At 46.5% G+C, this 16397-nt stretch overlaps 3 protein-coding genes across 3 annotated transcripts in view; 2 read left to right on the top strand and 1 right to left on the bottom strand.

The window, feature by feature from the left end:
* The window catches only part of LOC148671925 (GTPase IMAP family member 7-like), a 396318-nt gene that overhangs the window by 231716 nt on the left and 148205 nt on the right, over positions 1-16397 (bottom strand). The gene's annotated exons all lie outside the window — the stretch shown is intronic.
* Positions 1-16397, top strand: part of LOC148671943 (uncharacterized) — a 121655-nt gene that overhangs the window by 2756 nt on the left and 102502 nt on the right. The window contains exon 2 of the mRNA XM_088632758.1: positions 11830-12849. Coding sequence (XP_088488884.1) covers positions 11830-12849 — 1020 coding nt within the window. The remainder of the gene's footprint in view (positions 1-11829; positions 12850-16397) is intronic.
* Positions 5807-8183, top strand: LOC148671944 (GTPase IMAP family member 7-like). The gene has a single exon (XM_088632816.1). The coding sequence runs from the start codon at positions 5807-5809 to the stop codon at positions 7082-7084; it is 1278 nt and encodes a 425-aa protein (XP_088488942.1). The 3' UTR covers positions 7085-8183.

The following is a 16397-nucleotide window of genomic DNA, read 5'->3' on the forward strand; positions in this document are numbered from 1 at the left end:
GGAGGTATTGAGGTGTCCTGACAGTAGTAGTAGGCTGGGCAAACGATTTTTAAATTTTTTTAAAAAGAAATAAAAAATGAGATATAATGATGTGTTCCTGCTCAACTTAGACATTGCACGACTTTAAAACCTATAAAAATGGGTTTCGAGAGTTAAAAACCACTTTTTATGCGCGAAAAATGGGTGATTTTTCTTCCTCGTGATCAGCTCAGAATCTCTGTGTACGCTGTAAGGTTTTTACTTCTTAATTAAACGTTTAAAATACACGAATTTCATAAAGACGACACGCGTTTCGAAGAGAAAAAATCCCATTCTTTTCTCTTCCTGTTGTGTGAAACTCATCAGCAGGTCTTTTTTTCCCAATCAGAGGCTCTGAAAACAGCGTACCGCCCACTGCGCTCCGTCAGAGAGGGAGGAGGCGCGGAGCTCAGCAGCACAGACCGAACGATCTGCTGCCTGGAGCGCTTATGGCAGCGATCGCGTCTGCATTTATAACTTAGTTTTTAAAATTAATCAAGCAATATGAACCATCTCTTTTTACTTTTAAGTCACTTAATTATCATTAAGCACAGCTTTCTCACCACCTAGACTACTTTTTGATACCATCCTTAGACAAAGCAGAAACTTCTTGTTCTGTCTAATGACATTACAAGTGGAAAGATTACAGAATGTAATCGTCTTTAATTTTGTTACGTTATACATTTTAGAAACGTTTCATCCATACAAACACCACAAAACTATTCTCGATTGTATTTCTGAATGGTATGTTACACTTAGTTCACTGTTTTAATTACACCTAATTAAGAAAGTTAGGTGTTAGCATAAACTATTAGCAATCAATATTAAATTTAGCACTGTAATAAGTTGTTGCACTTTCCCCCGCATCTTGTAAAAATATATTTTCATTGTTCAAATATACATTAAATCTGACTATCATATAATAAGTTAAATACAAAACTAAAGAAGAAATATGGTTAAATATAATTCAAAATATTTTGCTAACAATGTTAACTGTTTATAAATAATACATTGTATTAACTAAAGAGTAGGATGGCACAGTTGTTAGTATGCTTTTTGTTTTGTTTCTTTTTCATAAATACAACAGTAGTACCTGATGTCTCAGCGCCTTTCAAAATTAAATTATGCATGCAAACCTGTGAACTAGAAAGATAACTAAGATATCCATCCATTTATAATGGTGGCAAAGTGGTTAGCATTGCTATCTTGCAGCACTGGGGTCCTAGGTTCAATTCCTGCCATCCTGTGTGTGTGGGGTTTACATGTTCTCTCTGGGTTACATGGTTTTTCTCCATATGTGTGATATGACTCCCTCTCGCACTCCAAAACATACTGGTAAGTTAATTGGTTTATGGGAAAACTGGCCCTGGTGTGTGTGTGTGTTTGTGTCTGTCTGTCCTGTGATGGACTGGCGCTATGTCCAGGGTGTAGTCTGCCTTGTGTCCGTTGCTTACTGGGATAGGCTCCAAATCCTCTGTACTGGATAAAGAGATTAGAAATAGATGGAACTATACACAGTGTTAGAAACCCACTATGAAATGGCAGCATCTCACTGAGAATAAAATATTTTATAGTGCTGGCCTTTTCACCTCTCTTGCACATCAGTATCCATACCTAGTTATTTAAACAAATTACCTCTAATTATAAACATCTTAATATGCTGGCTCTGTGGATCCGCATCAGCTATGTTTGCCCATTCCTTCAATTCATGTGCATCCAACACACAGTTCAATACTAGTAACTGCACAAAATCTAAAATGCAATCCTCATTTCAGTATCTATGTAAACATACAGTCTGTTAACTTCATCAAAAGTATGCCTAACCCCATTAGGAAGTGTTCTTGTTATCAGTGTATTCCTCAGCTTTCCCAAAATTATCTTCTTCTTACCAACATCTCTAGTCTTTTATCCTGCAATAATTCAGCCAACACTTAAATCCCCAAAAGCTGCTTGTGTTAATTTCTTTAAATCACAAATATCATGTGTAAATACTGGCCATTTAATACCCTGCATTGTAGGATAATAGTTTATTTTAAAGGGAACTAGAGAAACTAAGAACTAAAGAAATCAAGAAAGGCTTTTTTTCCCTAGAATTAATAAATGCACATCCTGTTCACTGGGGAAATTAAATCCACACTGAGCAATCTTCAATATGTTCAGAATATGACAGCGAGAATCCTCAGGGATGCATTACACCTGTTTTCAAGTCCTTGCACTGGTTACCTATCAGGTTTCGAGTCAACTTCAAAATCCTCATCCTCATTCAGTACCTACAGTATATGGCTTATTATCTGTCTACTCCCCCACCTTTTTCCCTCTGACTCTGGTCTTCTAGCTGTCCTCAAGAACATCTACATTCTGTGGGTGACAGGGTCTTCTCTAGCTGCACCCCAGAGCTCTCAATTTGTATTCCCAGTGATATCAGTCACGTACCCTGAGTGCATTTAAATCTAACCTCAGAACCTTTCTTTTCAGAAGACTTAGTGTCTGTATCTGCTTCATTTTCTAATTTTGGTAGCACCTCTAACTGCTTGTCTTTCTTATATGTATTTACTTTGTAATCTGTGGTCCTTTTATCTGTTTTTACATCTACTGCATTGCTTTGAGATGCCACCTTTAATGGTAATATATAAAATAAAGTTTTTTTTATTATTGTTATAGGGAAACATGATCAGATTTTCCCTGGTTCAGAAAAAAAGATCTAAAGTATACTAGTTTGTCACTCTTCTCATTCCCTTTGCTAAATGACTTTTCATACTAATCTGATCAATCTAACTGCCAGTTTTCTGTGCTTTCTCTATCCTGCTAGATTTGCAATTATTCTGAAAATTTTCATCTTGAAATAACTCATTTCTAAATACCCTTTTTCACTGTTAACATCTTATAGCAACTCTGCGACAAAATATACACTTAGCTCAACCTGACAGTTCATCCTGCTACCAACATTAAATAAAACAAATCTTAAGATTTCTATATTTATGTCTTTATTTAGTGGTTTCATTAGTGACAAAGGCTAAACTTTCTTGGAAAAATGTCTTTTATGTGTTGCGGAAAAAACTGACTTGCTTTAACAAAATATGTTTACAAGTCCTTTCACCTGGCAGTTTACCTAAATGCCCAACTATCTGAGAAGCCCTCCATGAAACCATAGTTGCTATTCATTCATTTAGGGCTCACTGACAGAATTGCTGTTTTTTATGCATGCTAATTTCTGATTCCTCACTCTGTTTCATGTTTATAGATAAGACTATTGATCGCGAAGGGAAATTGATGTACATGTTTACATGTTCTTTTGTAACATACACCTTTTTGTGATTTTTTTGTATATCTAAGCAAGTGTTCCTGCATCCCTCTTCTGCACTATAGGCATGGCTTTTATTCTGTTTGCTCCATTTCTAAAACTTTTTGCTCATGTGCATTTTTGTATTTTTTTACACCTCTAGCACTTTAACGTCCTGAATTTTCATTTGCCTTAATTTGTAGAATGAATCTGAGTTTTAGCCTTAAAAATCTTAAGTTTTCACTATCTTTTGTTTCTTGTCCTACAACTGTTATTATTGATCACCATGACTTCATTCATTCAGCCTTTCCTGAACGTCTATGACAGGCAGAGAGAGTGCTGTTTCTGGTGCGATCTTTTGCATCTGACATTTCACTGTTTTAAACGAACAAGAAATTAGATTGCTCATAAATCACTTATTCTATATAAATACAGCGTAATTGCCCTCCGAAAATCCTCTTTTTCTTGTTCGTTTTAGAGACCTTGATCGAAACTGATTTTAGATGTCAGAAAGGATTTATTTTCTCTGTATTTCCTACATTGCTTTGTCGAGATTTTAACTTTATATTTAGGCTCAGATTTCAACTATAAATCGTACACTAATTAATAGCAGTAAATACTGATGTTTTGCTCCCTCTTACCACAAATTTCGTACGCGTAGCTACTGCGATTTGGACACGAAGCGGTTAAAGATGGCGGCAAATCAGGCACCCAGAGAGGGGGGGGGGCGTCTTCTCGCCTCCATAACTAAAATGCCAAATAGGAGTGGCTTAAGCGACATACACAGTCGTGTAACTGACAGTTTGAGGTAGCCTATCGTGTAAATTCCGCTTTGTTGCTTTCGAAACTCTGCCCCAAAGTCATGTGACTGATTTTTCGCCCTGTTTCGTTGGTTAAACGCAATGATCACAAGCAGTTACTGGGATGTGTAGTTTTTAATTCCGTTTGAATTATAACTGTACATACTGTCTTCATATTTGGCCAGGGCTTTAAAGAGAAGGCGCGCCAAAAAATTTCGGTGCCATCGTCTCCGCTTTAAAGGTACAACCGTGCTGGAAGAATTTGACCTCGGAACGTTTGCCCAGCGTAGTAGTAGGGTACAGGGTAGGAGGTATTTAGGTATTTAGGTGTCCTGACAGTAGTAGGGTACAGGGTAGGAGATATTAAGGTGTCTTGACAGTAGTAGGGTACAGGGTAGGAGGTATTTAGTGCTCTTCCTAGGTGTCCTGAGAGTGCCAGTGCCCCCTGTCAGTTCAAGGAGGTAACTGCAGGTGTCTGCTGTGGTTGGCTGTTCAGCAGTCTCACTGCCTGGGGCAAGAAGCTGTTCTGACACCTGGTGGTCTTGGTCTGATACTTCAGTACCGTTTTCCAGATGGTAGTAGAGACTGGGGCCCCTGAGGATGGACCTGGCCTTCTTGAGGCATTAACACTGTAGATATCCTCTGTGTTCAGTAGCGCAGCCGGTAGTGTTCTGAGCCAGTGTCACCACCCTCTGGAGGACCCTGAGCTCGTGGGCGGAGCAGTTACCACACCAGGCAGTGGTGCAGCCGGTTAGGATGCTCTCAGTGGTGCAGCTGTAGAAGCTGGTCAGGATGTGTGAAGGCAGGCTGAACTTCTTCAGTCTGGGGAGAAAGAACAGGCGTTGTCTTGTCTACGGGGTTGGTGTGGTGGGTCCAGATCAGATCGTCCAGATCAGATCGTCTGTGATGTTGACACCTAGGAATTTGACAATCTGGACCACTGCGGACCCACTGATGTCTGTTCTGTTCCTGTGGTCCACCATCAGTTCTGCTGGTGTTCAGGTTGCTGTCCTGACACCATGCCTGTTGTAGAATCTGTGTCAAACAGGGTGAGATGGAGAATTACTGAGCAGAGTGAAATACCAGCAGGATGATTGCACTGGACTGCACTCTCCTAAAGTGCTGTTCTTCACTGGAGTGAAGAGATTATCTCTCCTTCTTCAATTAATGTCCTTCTAATAATGTTTCTTTATTAGCCCTATACAATTTCTTGCATCATGGAGACACAGACACAGAGACAGGGAGAGAAGCTTGGGGTCAGAGCGCAGGGTCTGCCAGTGTACGGCGCCCCTGGAGCAGTTAGGGTTAAGGGCCTTGCTCAGGGGCCCAACGGAGTAGGATTCCTCTGCCGGCCGCGGGATTTGAACCGGCAACCTTCCAGTCACAGGCGCAGATCCTTAGCCACAGAGCCACCGCTCCGCCCCATTCTACACTCTGCCCCTGTAACAGTACAGTACTGCAGCATGACTGTTGTTGCTTGAGGCCAGTAAATGAACACATATTCTTCAGATGAAACTTGAGTCACTTTGGGAAACAATATCTGACAGTAGTGAACATCATGAACATGAGGTAAAACTATGTAGTTATCATGATGCCCAAGACTAATTCCCAGATGTTTATTCTGTAAGATTCCTTCATAATGACTTTTAAGTTTTGTCTCTTGAGCAAACTGAACCCTTCTTTAATGTGGAGAGGTTGGTCTCCTCTCATGTGTCACCTCCCTGATGCTCCTGTCTCTCCTCCTGTTGCAGTGAGTGAAGTCGAACCCAGACTCCAGGCCCGCCCCTCTGAGCTGAGACTGGTGCTGCTGGGCAGGACTGGTGCTGGGAAGAGCGCAGCAGGAAACACCATCCTGGGCTCAGAGGAGTTTCCCTCTGAAGCCAGCAGCTCCGCGGTCACTCAGGAGAGCCGGAAGAGGACAGGACAAGTGTCCGGGAGACGGGTGACTGTGGTGGACACTCCAGACTGGCTCCACGCCGGACTGTCTGAGGGGGACAGGAGACGGGATGTGGGGCTCTGTGTTAACCTGTCTGCCCCGGGACCCCACACCTTCCTCCTGGTGACCCCGCTGGGCCGATCCTCAGGGGAGGAGAGGAGGACACTGGAGACAGTCCTGGAGATATTCGGGGAGAGGGCCCTGGGACACACCATGGTCCTGCTCACCCACGCTGATGAGCTGACCAGCAGGACGCTGGAGGAGTCTGTGCACACAGGCAGCAGGGAGCTCCAGTGGCTCCTGGAGAAGTGTGGGAACAGGTATCACGCCCTCAACAACAAGGACAGGGGCAGCACTCAGGTCACAGAGCTGCTGGAGAAGATAGAGGAGCTGGTAGCAGGAAACAAGGGCAGCTACTACAGCACTGAGACGTACCAGGGGGCAGAGTCCCAGATCAGACAGAGGCAACTGCAGATCCTGAGGGACAGAGAGGAGAGCAAACAGAGGGAGGAGGAGAGACTGAGGGAGAAGCACCAGAAGGAGCTGCAGAACCACCTCCGCAGGATGGAGGAGGAGATCCAGACACGAGAGGAGAAGATCAGAGCGCTGGAGGAGAAGATAGCAGAGCTGGAGGAGAGGCTGAAGGAGGAGAGGGATGAGGGGAGGAGGAGAGAGCTGGAGGAGGAGCTGAGGAGAGAGAGAGGGGAGAGAGAGAGGCTGCAGAGAGAGATGGGGGAGGTGAGAAAGGAGCAGGAGAGGGAGAGGAGAGAGAGAGAGGAGACACACAGGAGGGAGACGGAGGAGCTCAGGCAGCACTATGAGGAAAAGGCCAGAGAGGAGGCAGAGAGACACAGAGAGACTATCCAGCAGGTCAGTGTGTCGACAACACCGTTCACTCCAGCAGGACAGGAGCACAGGAGCTGCAGGAGGGAGATCGAGGAGCTGAGAGAGACAGTAGAGAGATACAGAGAGACAATAGAGAGACAAAACACAGTGATAGACTCACTGTGTGGCATCAGAGACACACAGGAGATACAGGAGAGTGATTGAGGACCGCAAGCAGCACATCGAGAAGAAGGTCACAGAAGATGATTGAGACAAGAGCGCACACAGCCCGCAGACACACGAGAGCGCACACAGCCCGCAGACACACAAGGGCACACACAGCCCGCAGACACACAAGAGCGCACACGGCCCACAGACACACAAGAGCACACACGGCCCACAGACACAGGACTTTTCTCCAGACAGCACCCCTGTAATTTTGGGGTGTGCTTTCTTTCCTGTTCTTTCTGTATTGGGGCTGCCTTAAACAGCACCCCAGTTCTTTATTAAAGTCTAAATTATTAGTCTAATCAAAAAAACTTGGAGTTAAATTCGATTCTGGCTTAACATTCGACCCACATGTGCAGCATATCGTCAAAACATGTTTTTTTCACCTTAGAAATATCGCTAGACTACCCCCTATGCTATCACTAACTGTGGCTGAAAAGCTGATCAACACATTTGTATTCTCTCAAATTCACTACTGTAATGCTCTACTTGCAGGGGGATCAAAATGTACTCTGAACAAACTGCAGTCTGTCCAAACCTCAGCAGCCAGAATCCTGACCAGGTCTGGTGCAAGTGACCACATCACTCCTATCCTGGAGTCCTTGCACTGGCTGCCAGTCAAATTCTGAGTAGACTTTAAAATCCTCCTGCTCACCTATAATGCTCTGCGTGGTTTGGCACCTCAGTACCTGTCTGAACTATTATCGCCCTACTCTCCACCTCACAACCTTCGCTCTGCTAATTCTGCTCTCCTTACTGTCCCCCAAGCCCCTCTACACTCTTGGGGTGACAGGGCCTTCTCCTGTTCTGCCCCCAAGCTCTGGAACTTTCTCCCCAAGGATATCAGAGGGTCACCTTCTCTAAACTCCTTCAGATCCAGACTCAAACCCTCTTCTTCAGAAAAGTCTTTACTGAACTGGTTCCATTCTTCACCCCTCTGCTCTTCTTAGTACCACCATCCACAGTCTCCTCTGTGTGTTGTAATTGTGTTTTATCTTGTGTATAATTTTGTTTTATTGTTGTTGTCATTCTGTAAAGCGCTTTGGGAAGCCACCTTAAAAGGCGCTATATAAAATAAAGTTTTTTATTATTTTTATTACTTGTGATTTTGTGTGTTTGACTGATGGGCAAAGATCCCAGACAGAGACTGGATCCCTGGATCTCTTGAGATCCACCAGCAGGATCAGGGAGAGGGTCACTGTGTCTGAACCTCTTTCCAAGGCTAAAGAATTAACTGGGATACTGTTGTAGGGTTACACGTTACAGGACTCCCGTCTCCTGTGGAGACACACCTGTGGGGTCGTGTCAGGGCAGAAGTCCCACATTGTAAACCAGTGTAAACTGGGACTGGGACCAACCCGAATCAAGACCAGACCTGAGAGCTTCAGGACTCTCTCCCACTGGTGTCCTTTTCCCTCTCTCTGTCCTGTGTCCTAACAAACCCCACTAATCCCCCGTGTGGGAAAGAGGACCCGCTCGTCCCTCCTGTCCTGTCCCGGTGTCGCCGTCACTGGGACTGGAGCAGCCGGAGAGGAGACGCACTTCCAGAACTTTCCTTCCCGCTCGGCTCTTCCCCTCCTGAGGAAAGAGCATCTTCCCACACAAACAGCCCGTTTCTCTCGGAGACGCCCGCAGCACAGGGGGCCTTTTCCCAGGACACCAGGACTCCCCTCGTCTGCGGAAACACCCGGGAAGAGCCTCCCAGCCCACAGGAGGGGAGTCCCAGTCCTTCCCGGGATTTCCAGGACAGGAGCGGCTCCTCAGCTGGGAATAAAACCGCCCCGAGAGGAGCTCGAGCGCTCGGGCTCGGAGCGTCGCTTAGCAACCGGCGCCGCAGCGGCACCCGGAGGACGAGCCGGAAGCGGGTTTTGGCGCCAGTTCTGCTCTTTGATGATCGGCTCAGGAGAATAAAGTTGATATAAAAACATAAAAGTCCATTTCGCTCCCTCCTCTGTGGAAGCCGTGTCCGCCAGGGAGTGGAAAGAAAAAAAAACGCGCCGCGGTTTCTCGCCGTTTCGACTTTAGATCTCGAAATTATGACTTTTCTGACTCGAAATTGCGAGATATAAAGTCCCAATGACCAGAAATAAAGTCGTGATTCTGAGATTGTAAGTCGCCGTTGCGAGATATAAAGTCCCAATGACCAGAAATAAAGTCGTGATTCTGAGATTGTAAGTCGCCGTTGCGGGATATAAAGTCCCAATGACCAGAAATAAAGTCGTGATTCTGAGATTGTAAGTCGCCGTTGCGAGATATAAAGTCCCAATGACCAGAAATAAAGTCGTGATTCTGAGATTGTAAGTCGCCGTTGCGAGATATAAAGTCCCAATGACCAGAAATAAAGTCGTGATTCTGAGATTGTAAGTCGCCGTTGCGAGATATAAAGTCCCAGTTGCCGGACGAGCCGGTTCTGCTCTTTGATTATGGGCTCAGGAGAATAAAGTACACATATACACATATACACATACTGTAACGCCCGGTTGTGAGGAGGAAGCGCCCCTAGGCGCTCATAGTACCGCTGGGCATGCTGGGAGTTGTAGCCAGGGAGAGTCTGAGGGTCAGCACGTACAACAACACTGTGTGTGAGAGTAGGGGTGTGACCCCAGTGTCCCGACTGCTGGTCAGTACAGATCAGGACAGTGTGTGTGAGAGTAGGGGTGTGACCCCAGTGTCCCGACTGCTGGTCAGTACAGATCAGGACACTGTGTGTGAGAGTAGGGGTGTGGACCCCAGTGTCCCGACTGCTGATCAGTACAGATCAGGACACTGTGTGTGAGAGTAGGGGTGTGGACCCCAGTGTCCCGACTGCTGATCAGTACAGATCAGGACACTGTGTGTGAGAGTAGGGGTGTGGACCCCAGTGTCCCGACTGCTGGTCAGTACAGATCCAGGACACTGTGTGTGAGAGTAGGGGTGTGGACCCCAGTGTCCAAGGATGCTGGTAAGAGTTGATCTGGGTATTCTGGTGTATTATTTTGCTCTTACTGATGAACCTGTTCAGTTGGTGATTAACTTTATGAATCCACTAGGTGGCGCCAGAGCAGCGTCACACCGAGGACAGGAAGCCCGACACCTCACATCAGCAGGAAGAGACTGAGAGAGACAGATGGCAGCGTGTAGGAGCTCAGCGCTCAGCCCTGGTGAGTTTTCTCTTGTTCTACCTGTCAGAGTGTCGGTAAGGGAGTCACTGAGGATCTCTTCTCTGTCACAGAGCACAGCAGCAGCTGGAGAAGTGTCTTCCTGTCTGCTGAGAGTGTGTTCTGTCTGTCAGACACACAGGGTCTTCTGAACTAGGAGAGAGACAGGAGCTGATGTACTTTGAGTTTCTGCTGTCAGCGATCAGAGATCGGTAGTGTAAACTCAAGCTGTTTTGGGATTCACTAAATATTTTGATAAGGTGTTTATTTAATGTAAAATGATTGATGTAAAACCTGACTGTTGGCTGGTGGTATTGGATTCACACTATTAGTATTCATGATGCTCAGACACGCTCAGATATGAACATTTCCTGTTTGTTGCTCAGGGGCTGTGTTTATTGTACAGCTGATAATACCAGAGAGGAATCAGTACAGATGAACAACAGAGGAATTTATTTGGCCCATAATTAGTAGTGATTCCAGGTTCTCGTGCAGCTGTTTTGTACTGTCCTGACTGGGCAGCTTATTCCCCCCTCCAGCCCCCTTCTGTGTACAGTAGAGCCTCCTGTCCTGACTGGAGGAGCTCACCAGCTGTTTCTGGAGAGAAGCCAGGATATCAGATTGTTCCCCTCTCCCACCCCTCTCTGTGTACAGTAGAGCCTCCCACTCCTGATTTTAAGTCTTAGTGTTGCTTTGAGTTTCAGTGTTAATTCTGAGGAACTCTGAGGTGTCAATATCTAACTGGTCTTTAATGATGACTGACTGTCACTGAGGATGTTGAATATTTTGTATATATTTATGGTTCGCTATCTTCACCCTGTCAGTGTGGGACACTCCTTTCAGACTGAAGAGACTCAGTTCCTCCAGCTTGTCAGTTTCAATGTTTTTAAACTAACATCATGCTAGTTCTCTTCAGTGTGGATCACAGTAGATAGTTCCTTAGCGGTTTGAAACTATATAACACGGAAAGTTCCCAAACATGTCTTTATGAAATGTGACATTTTAGACTCACTACTGAAGAATCAGGATGGACTGAATGATTTTACAGTTTTTTACATTTATTTTAAAATAAGGTGGTATAAAGGTTCATACTGAACACAGGAGTCCTATATGTGTCTGAACTGCCATTGGACACTCAGAGTGTTAGTGGGACTCTACAGGGCTCTCCAGAAGTATTGGCGCCCTTGGTAAAGATGAGCAAGGAAGACATTGGAAAAAATGTCTGTGTTGTTTATCAGATGAGAGAAATCTAACCTTTCAGTGAGGTTAATTATTCTAAGAAAAAAAATCCTGATGAAAAATAAACATGTACTGTTGAGAGAACAGTTAAAAATAAAATATATATATTTTATATAAATTGTAAGAATACAGAATAAGAATGTTGTAAGAATTCAGTTTGATTAACATTAACAGAACATTTTTGTATACCACAGAATACACAGAAAATTAATCTCAATAATCTGTGGTTTTCCTCTCTCACATGACAGGGACAAGAGAAAAGATATAGAAAAGTTTCTGTTGTGAATTTTAAATGGAATGAGTGGTAAAGATATCTGTGATGAGAACTTTATAATGTAAATAATCTGTGATCTTTCTCTCTGACAGGGGAGGGACAGGCTGATTCCCATGAGGCACCACAGCGTCACTCAGAGATCAGGATCGTGCTGCTGGGGGAGAGAAGATCTGGGAAGAGCTCAGCAGGAAACACCATCCTGGGCAGAGAGGAGTTTGAGACTAAGGGAGAACCTCAGGAGTGTGTGAAGAGACAGGGTGAAGTAGCTGGGAGGCAGATCACTGTGGTCGACACTCCAGGGTACACCTCTTTTCCATGGATAATAAGGACTGATCCACAGCATGTCAGACAGGAGGTTGTGCGCAGTGTGTCTCTGTGTCCCCCAGGACCCCACGCTCTCCTCCTGGTGGTTGATCTCGACTCAAACACAGACTGGAGATCAGCAGAGGAACATCTGGAGCTTCTCAGTGAGAGTGTGTGGAGACACACAATAGTACTGTTCACCTGGGGGGACACACTGGGAGACACAACCATTGAGCAGCACATTGAGAGAGGAGGGAAGGAGCTCCAGTGTCTGGTGGAGAAGTGTGGGAACAGGTATCATGTTCTCAATAACAAGAACAGGGGCGATCGCACACAGGTCACAGAGCTGCTAGAGAAGATAGAGGACATGGTGGCAGGAAACTATGGGCTGTACTTCACCACTGACATCAAAGAAATAAACACTGAACTAGAAAAATATATTAAACAAAAGGAGGAGAGACAGAGAGAGACAAAGGAGCTGAGACAGAGGGAGGAGGAGGAGAGACAGAGAGAGACAGAGGAGCTGAGACAGAGGGAGGAGGAGAGACAGAGAGAGACAGAGGAGCTGAGACAGAGGTTGGAGGAGAGACAGAAAGAGACAGAGGAGCTGAGACAGAAGTATGAAAGAAGGGAGAGAGAGAGAGAAGAGGATCTCAGACAGAGGTTGGAGGAGGAGTGGAGCAGGAGAGAAGAGGAGCTGAAGGAGAAGATGAGAAAGACACTGGAGGAAGAGGAGCTGGAGAAAGAGACAGAGGAGTCCAGACTGCCTGTCAAGAAGAGGAACAGTAAAGAATTCATCCCTCCCAACAGTGAGTGTGATTGATGCTGTATTACCGAGTCACTGATCTTACTGCTCATCAGACTGAGAGATTCAACCATCTTGTGTCCTGTTAGGAATTAAAATCATACTGTGCTCTGCTCTGTACTGCATTACTAACACAGTGGCACACAGATCTGTGTCTGTTTAAATCCTCTGTGCTGTAATTGAACTGTTTTCTCTCAGGGAGATTAGATTTAATCCATCACACAGCAGTTCAGTCTCTGTAATCTGTTCCTCAAGACTGTTGGACCAACACTCAATCAATCAAGGTTTATTGATCGATGCACGAACAGTACAGCACACAGCGGTGTTGTCAGCATTGAAATCTGCGAGCTCGTTAAAGGCTCGTTAAGAGGGATAGAAGAGTTGGAGGACAGGAATTTATAGGGGTTAACATTGGGATACAACAGATTACACAACTGCAATTCACAGATTGTGTGGAAGTAACACAAGGATAGGAGGTATTGAGGTGTCCTGACAGTAGTAGGGTACAGGGTAGGAGGTATTGAGGTGTCCTGACAGTAGTAGGGTACAGGGTAGGAGGTATTTAGGTATTTAGGTGTCCTGACAGTGGTAGGGTAAAGGGTAGGAGGTATTTAGGTGTCCTGACAGTAGCAGGGTTCAGGGTAGGAGGTATTTAGGTATTTAGGTGTCCTGACAGTGGTAGGGTAAAGGGTAGGAGGTATTTAGGTGTCCTGACAGTAGTAGGGGACAGGGTAGGAGGTATTTAGGTATTTAGGTGTTCTGACAGTAGTAGGGTACAGGGTAGGAGGTATTTAGGTATTTAGGTGTCCTGACAGTAGCAGGTGACAGGGTAGGAGGTATTTAGGTATTTAGGTGTCCTGACAGTGGTAGGGTACAGGGTAGGATGTATTTAGGTGTCCTGACAGTAGTAGGGTAAAGGGTAGGAGGTATTTAGGTATTTAGGTGTCCTGACAGTAGTAGGGTACAGGGTAGGGGGTATTTAGTGCTCTTCGTGAGAGTGCCAGTGCCCCCTGTCAGTTCAAGGAGGTAACTGCAGGTGTCTGCTGTGGTTGGCTGTTCAGCAGTCTCACTGCCTGGGGGAAGAAGCTGTTCTGACACCTGGTGGTCTTGGTCTGATACTTCAGTACCGTTTTCCAGATGGTAGTAGAGAGAGCAAGTTGTGTTTAGGGTGACTGGGGTCCCTGAGGATGGACCTGGCCTTCTTGAGGCATCTTACAGAGTAGATATCCTCTGTGTTCAGTAGCGCAGCCGGTAGTGTTCTGAGCCAGTGTCACCACCCTCTGGAGGACCCTGAGCTCGTGGGCGGAGCAGTTACCACACCAGGCAGTGGTGCAGCCGGTTAGGATGCTCTCAGTGGTGCAGCTGTAGAAGCTGGTCAGGATGTGTGAAGGCAGGCTGGACTTCTTCAGTCTGGGGAGAGAGAACAGGCGCTGTCTTGTCTACGGGGTTGGTGTGGTGGGTCCAGGTCAGGTCGCATGTGATGTTGACACCTAGGAATTTGACAATCTGGACCACTGCGGACCTGCTGATGTGAATGGGTGTTCAGTGTCAGGGTGGAAGATGTACTTGTCTCGACTCTCACTACCTGCGGTTGGCCTGTCAAAGTCCAGGATCCAGTTGCAGAGAGGGGAGCTCAGTCCTGGGTCCCGGAGCTTGGTGATGAGCCTTGAGGGTACGATGGTGTTGAATGCTGAGCTGTAATCAACAACAACATTCTCACATACGTTTCTCTCTCGTCCAGGTGTGAGAGGGCAGTGTGTAGACCAGGGGCGATGGCCTCCTCAGTTGATCTATTAGTGTCAAAGGCAGCTCTGAAGTCCAGCAGGACAGGAGTGGGTGAAAGAGCCCATCAGCAGATCATTAGAACTCCAGACAAGAGCTGTTTCTGTACATCAGTCTGAAGGACTCGTCACAGCTTGTCTGCAGATCAGTGAGTCTGACTGAACAGCAGCAGCCTGTTGTAGAATCTGTGTCAAACAGGTTGAGATGGAGAATTACTGAACAGAGTGAAATACCAGCAGGATGATTGCACTGGACTGCACTCTCCTAGAGTGCTGTTCTTCACTGGGGTGAAGAGATTATCTCTCCTTCTTCAATTAAGGTTGAGATGGAGAATTACTGAACAGAGTGAAATACCAGCAGGATGATTGCACTGGACTGCACTCTCCTAGAGTGCTGTTCTTCACTGGGGTGAAGAGATTATCTCTCCTTCTTCAATTAACGTCCTTCTACACTCTGCCCCTGTAACAGTACAGTACTGCAGCATGACTGTTGTTGCTTGAGGCCAGTATATAAACACAGACTTTTCAGATGAAACTTGAGTCACTTTGAAAAAATAGATCTGACACAAGGAAAAATCATGAACATCAGGTAAAACTATGTAGTTTGTTGATACTCAAGGTTAATTCCCAGATGTTCATTCTGTAAGATTCCTTCATAATGACTTTTAAGTTTTGTCTCTTGAGCAAACTGAACCCTTCTTATCTGTGGAGAGGTTGGTCTCCTCTCATGCGTAACCTCCCTGATGCTCCTGTCTCTCCTCCTGTTGCAGTGAGTGAAGTCGAACCCAGACTCCAGCCCCGCCCCACTGAGCTGAGACTGGTGCTGCTGGGCAGGACTGGTGCTGGGAAGAGTTCAGCAGGAAACACCATCCTGGGCTCAGAGGAGTTTCCCTCTGAAGCCAGCAGCTCCGCGGTCACTCAGGAGAGCCGGAAGAGGACAGGACAAGTGTCCGGGAGACGGGTGACTGTGGTGGACACTCCAGACTGGCTCCACGACGGACTGTCTGAGGGGGACAGGAGACGGGATGTGGGGCTCTGTGTTAACCTGTCTGCCCCGGGACCCCACGCCTTCCTCCTGGTGACCCCGCTGGGCCGATCCACAGGGGAGGAGAGGAGGACACTGGAGACAGTCCTGGAGATATTCGGGGAGAGGGCCCTGGGACACACCATGGTCCTGCTCACCCACGCTGATGAGCTGACCAGCAGGACGCTGGAGGAGTCTGTGCACACAGGCAGCAGGGAGCTCCAGTGGCTGCTGGAGAAGTGTGGGAACAGGTATCACGCCCTCAACAACAAGGACAGGGGCAGCACTCAGGTCACAGAGCTGCTGGAGAAGATAGAGGAGCTGGTAGCAGGAAACAAGGGCAGCTACTACAGCACTGAGATGTACCAGGAGGCCCAGAGACAACTGCAGATCCAGAGGGAGAGAGAGGAGGAGAGACTAAGGGAGAAGCACCAGAAGGAGCTGCAGAACTTCCTCCGCAGGATGGAGGAGGAGATCCAGACACGAGAGGAGAAGATCAGAGCGCTGGAGGAGAAGATAGCAGAGCTGGAGGAGAGGCTGAGGGAGGAGAGGGATGAGGGGAGGAGGAGAGAGCTGGAGGAGGAGCTGAGGAGAGAGAGAGGGGAGAGAGAGAGGCTGCAGAGAGAGATGGGGGAGGTGAGAGAGGAGCAGGAGAGGGAGAGGAGAGAGAGAGAGGAGACACACAGAAGGGAGATGGAGGAGCTCAGGCAGCACTATGAGGAAAAGGCCAGAGAGGAGGCAGAGAGA

Source organism: Lepisosteus platostomus, chromosome 5, assembly GCF_059453375.1.
Source record: "Lepisosteus platostomus isolate fLepPlt1 chromosome 5, fLepPlt1.hap1, whole genome shotgun sequence".
Taxonomy (NCBI): Eukaryota; Metazoa; Chordata; class Actinopteri; order Semionotiformes; family Lepisosteidae; genus Lepisosteus; species Lepisosteus platostomus.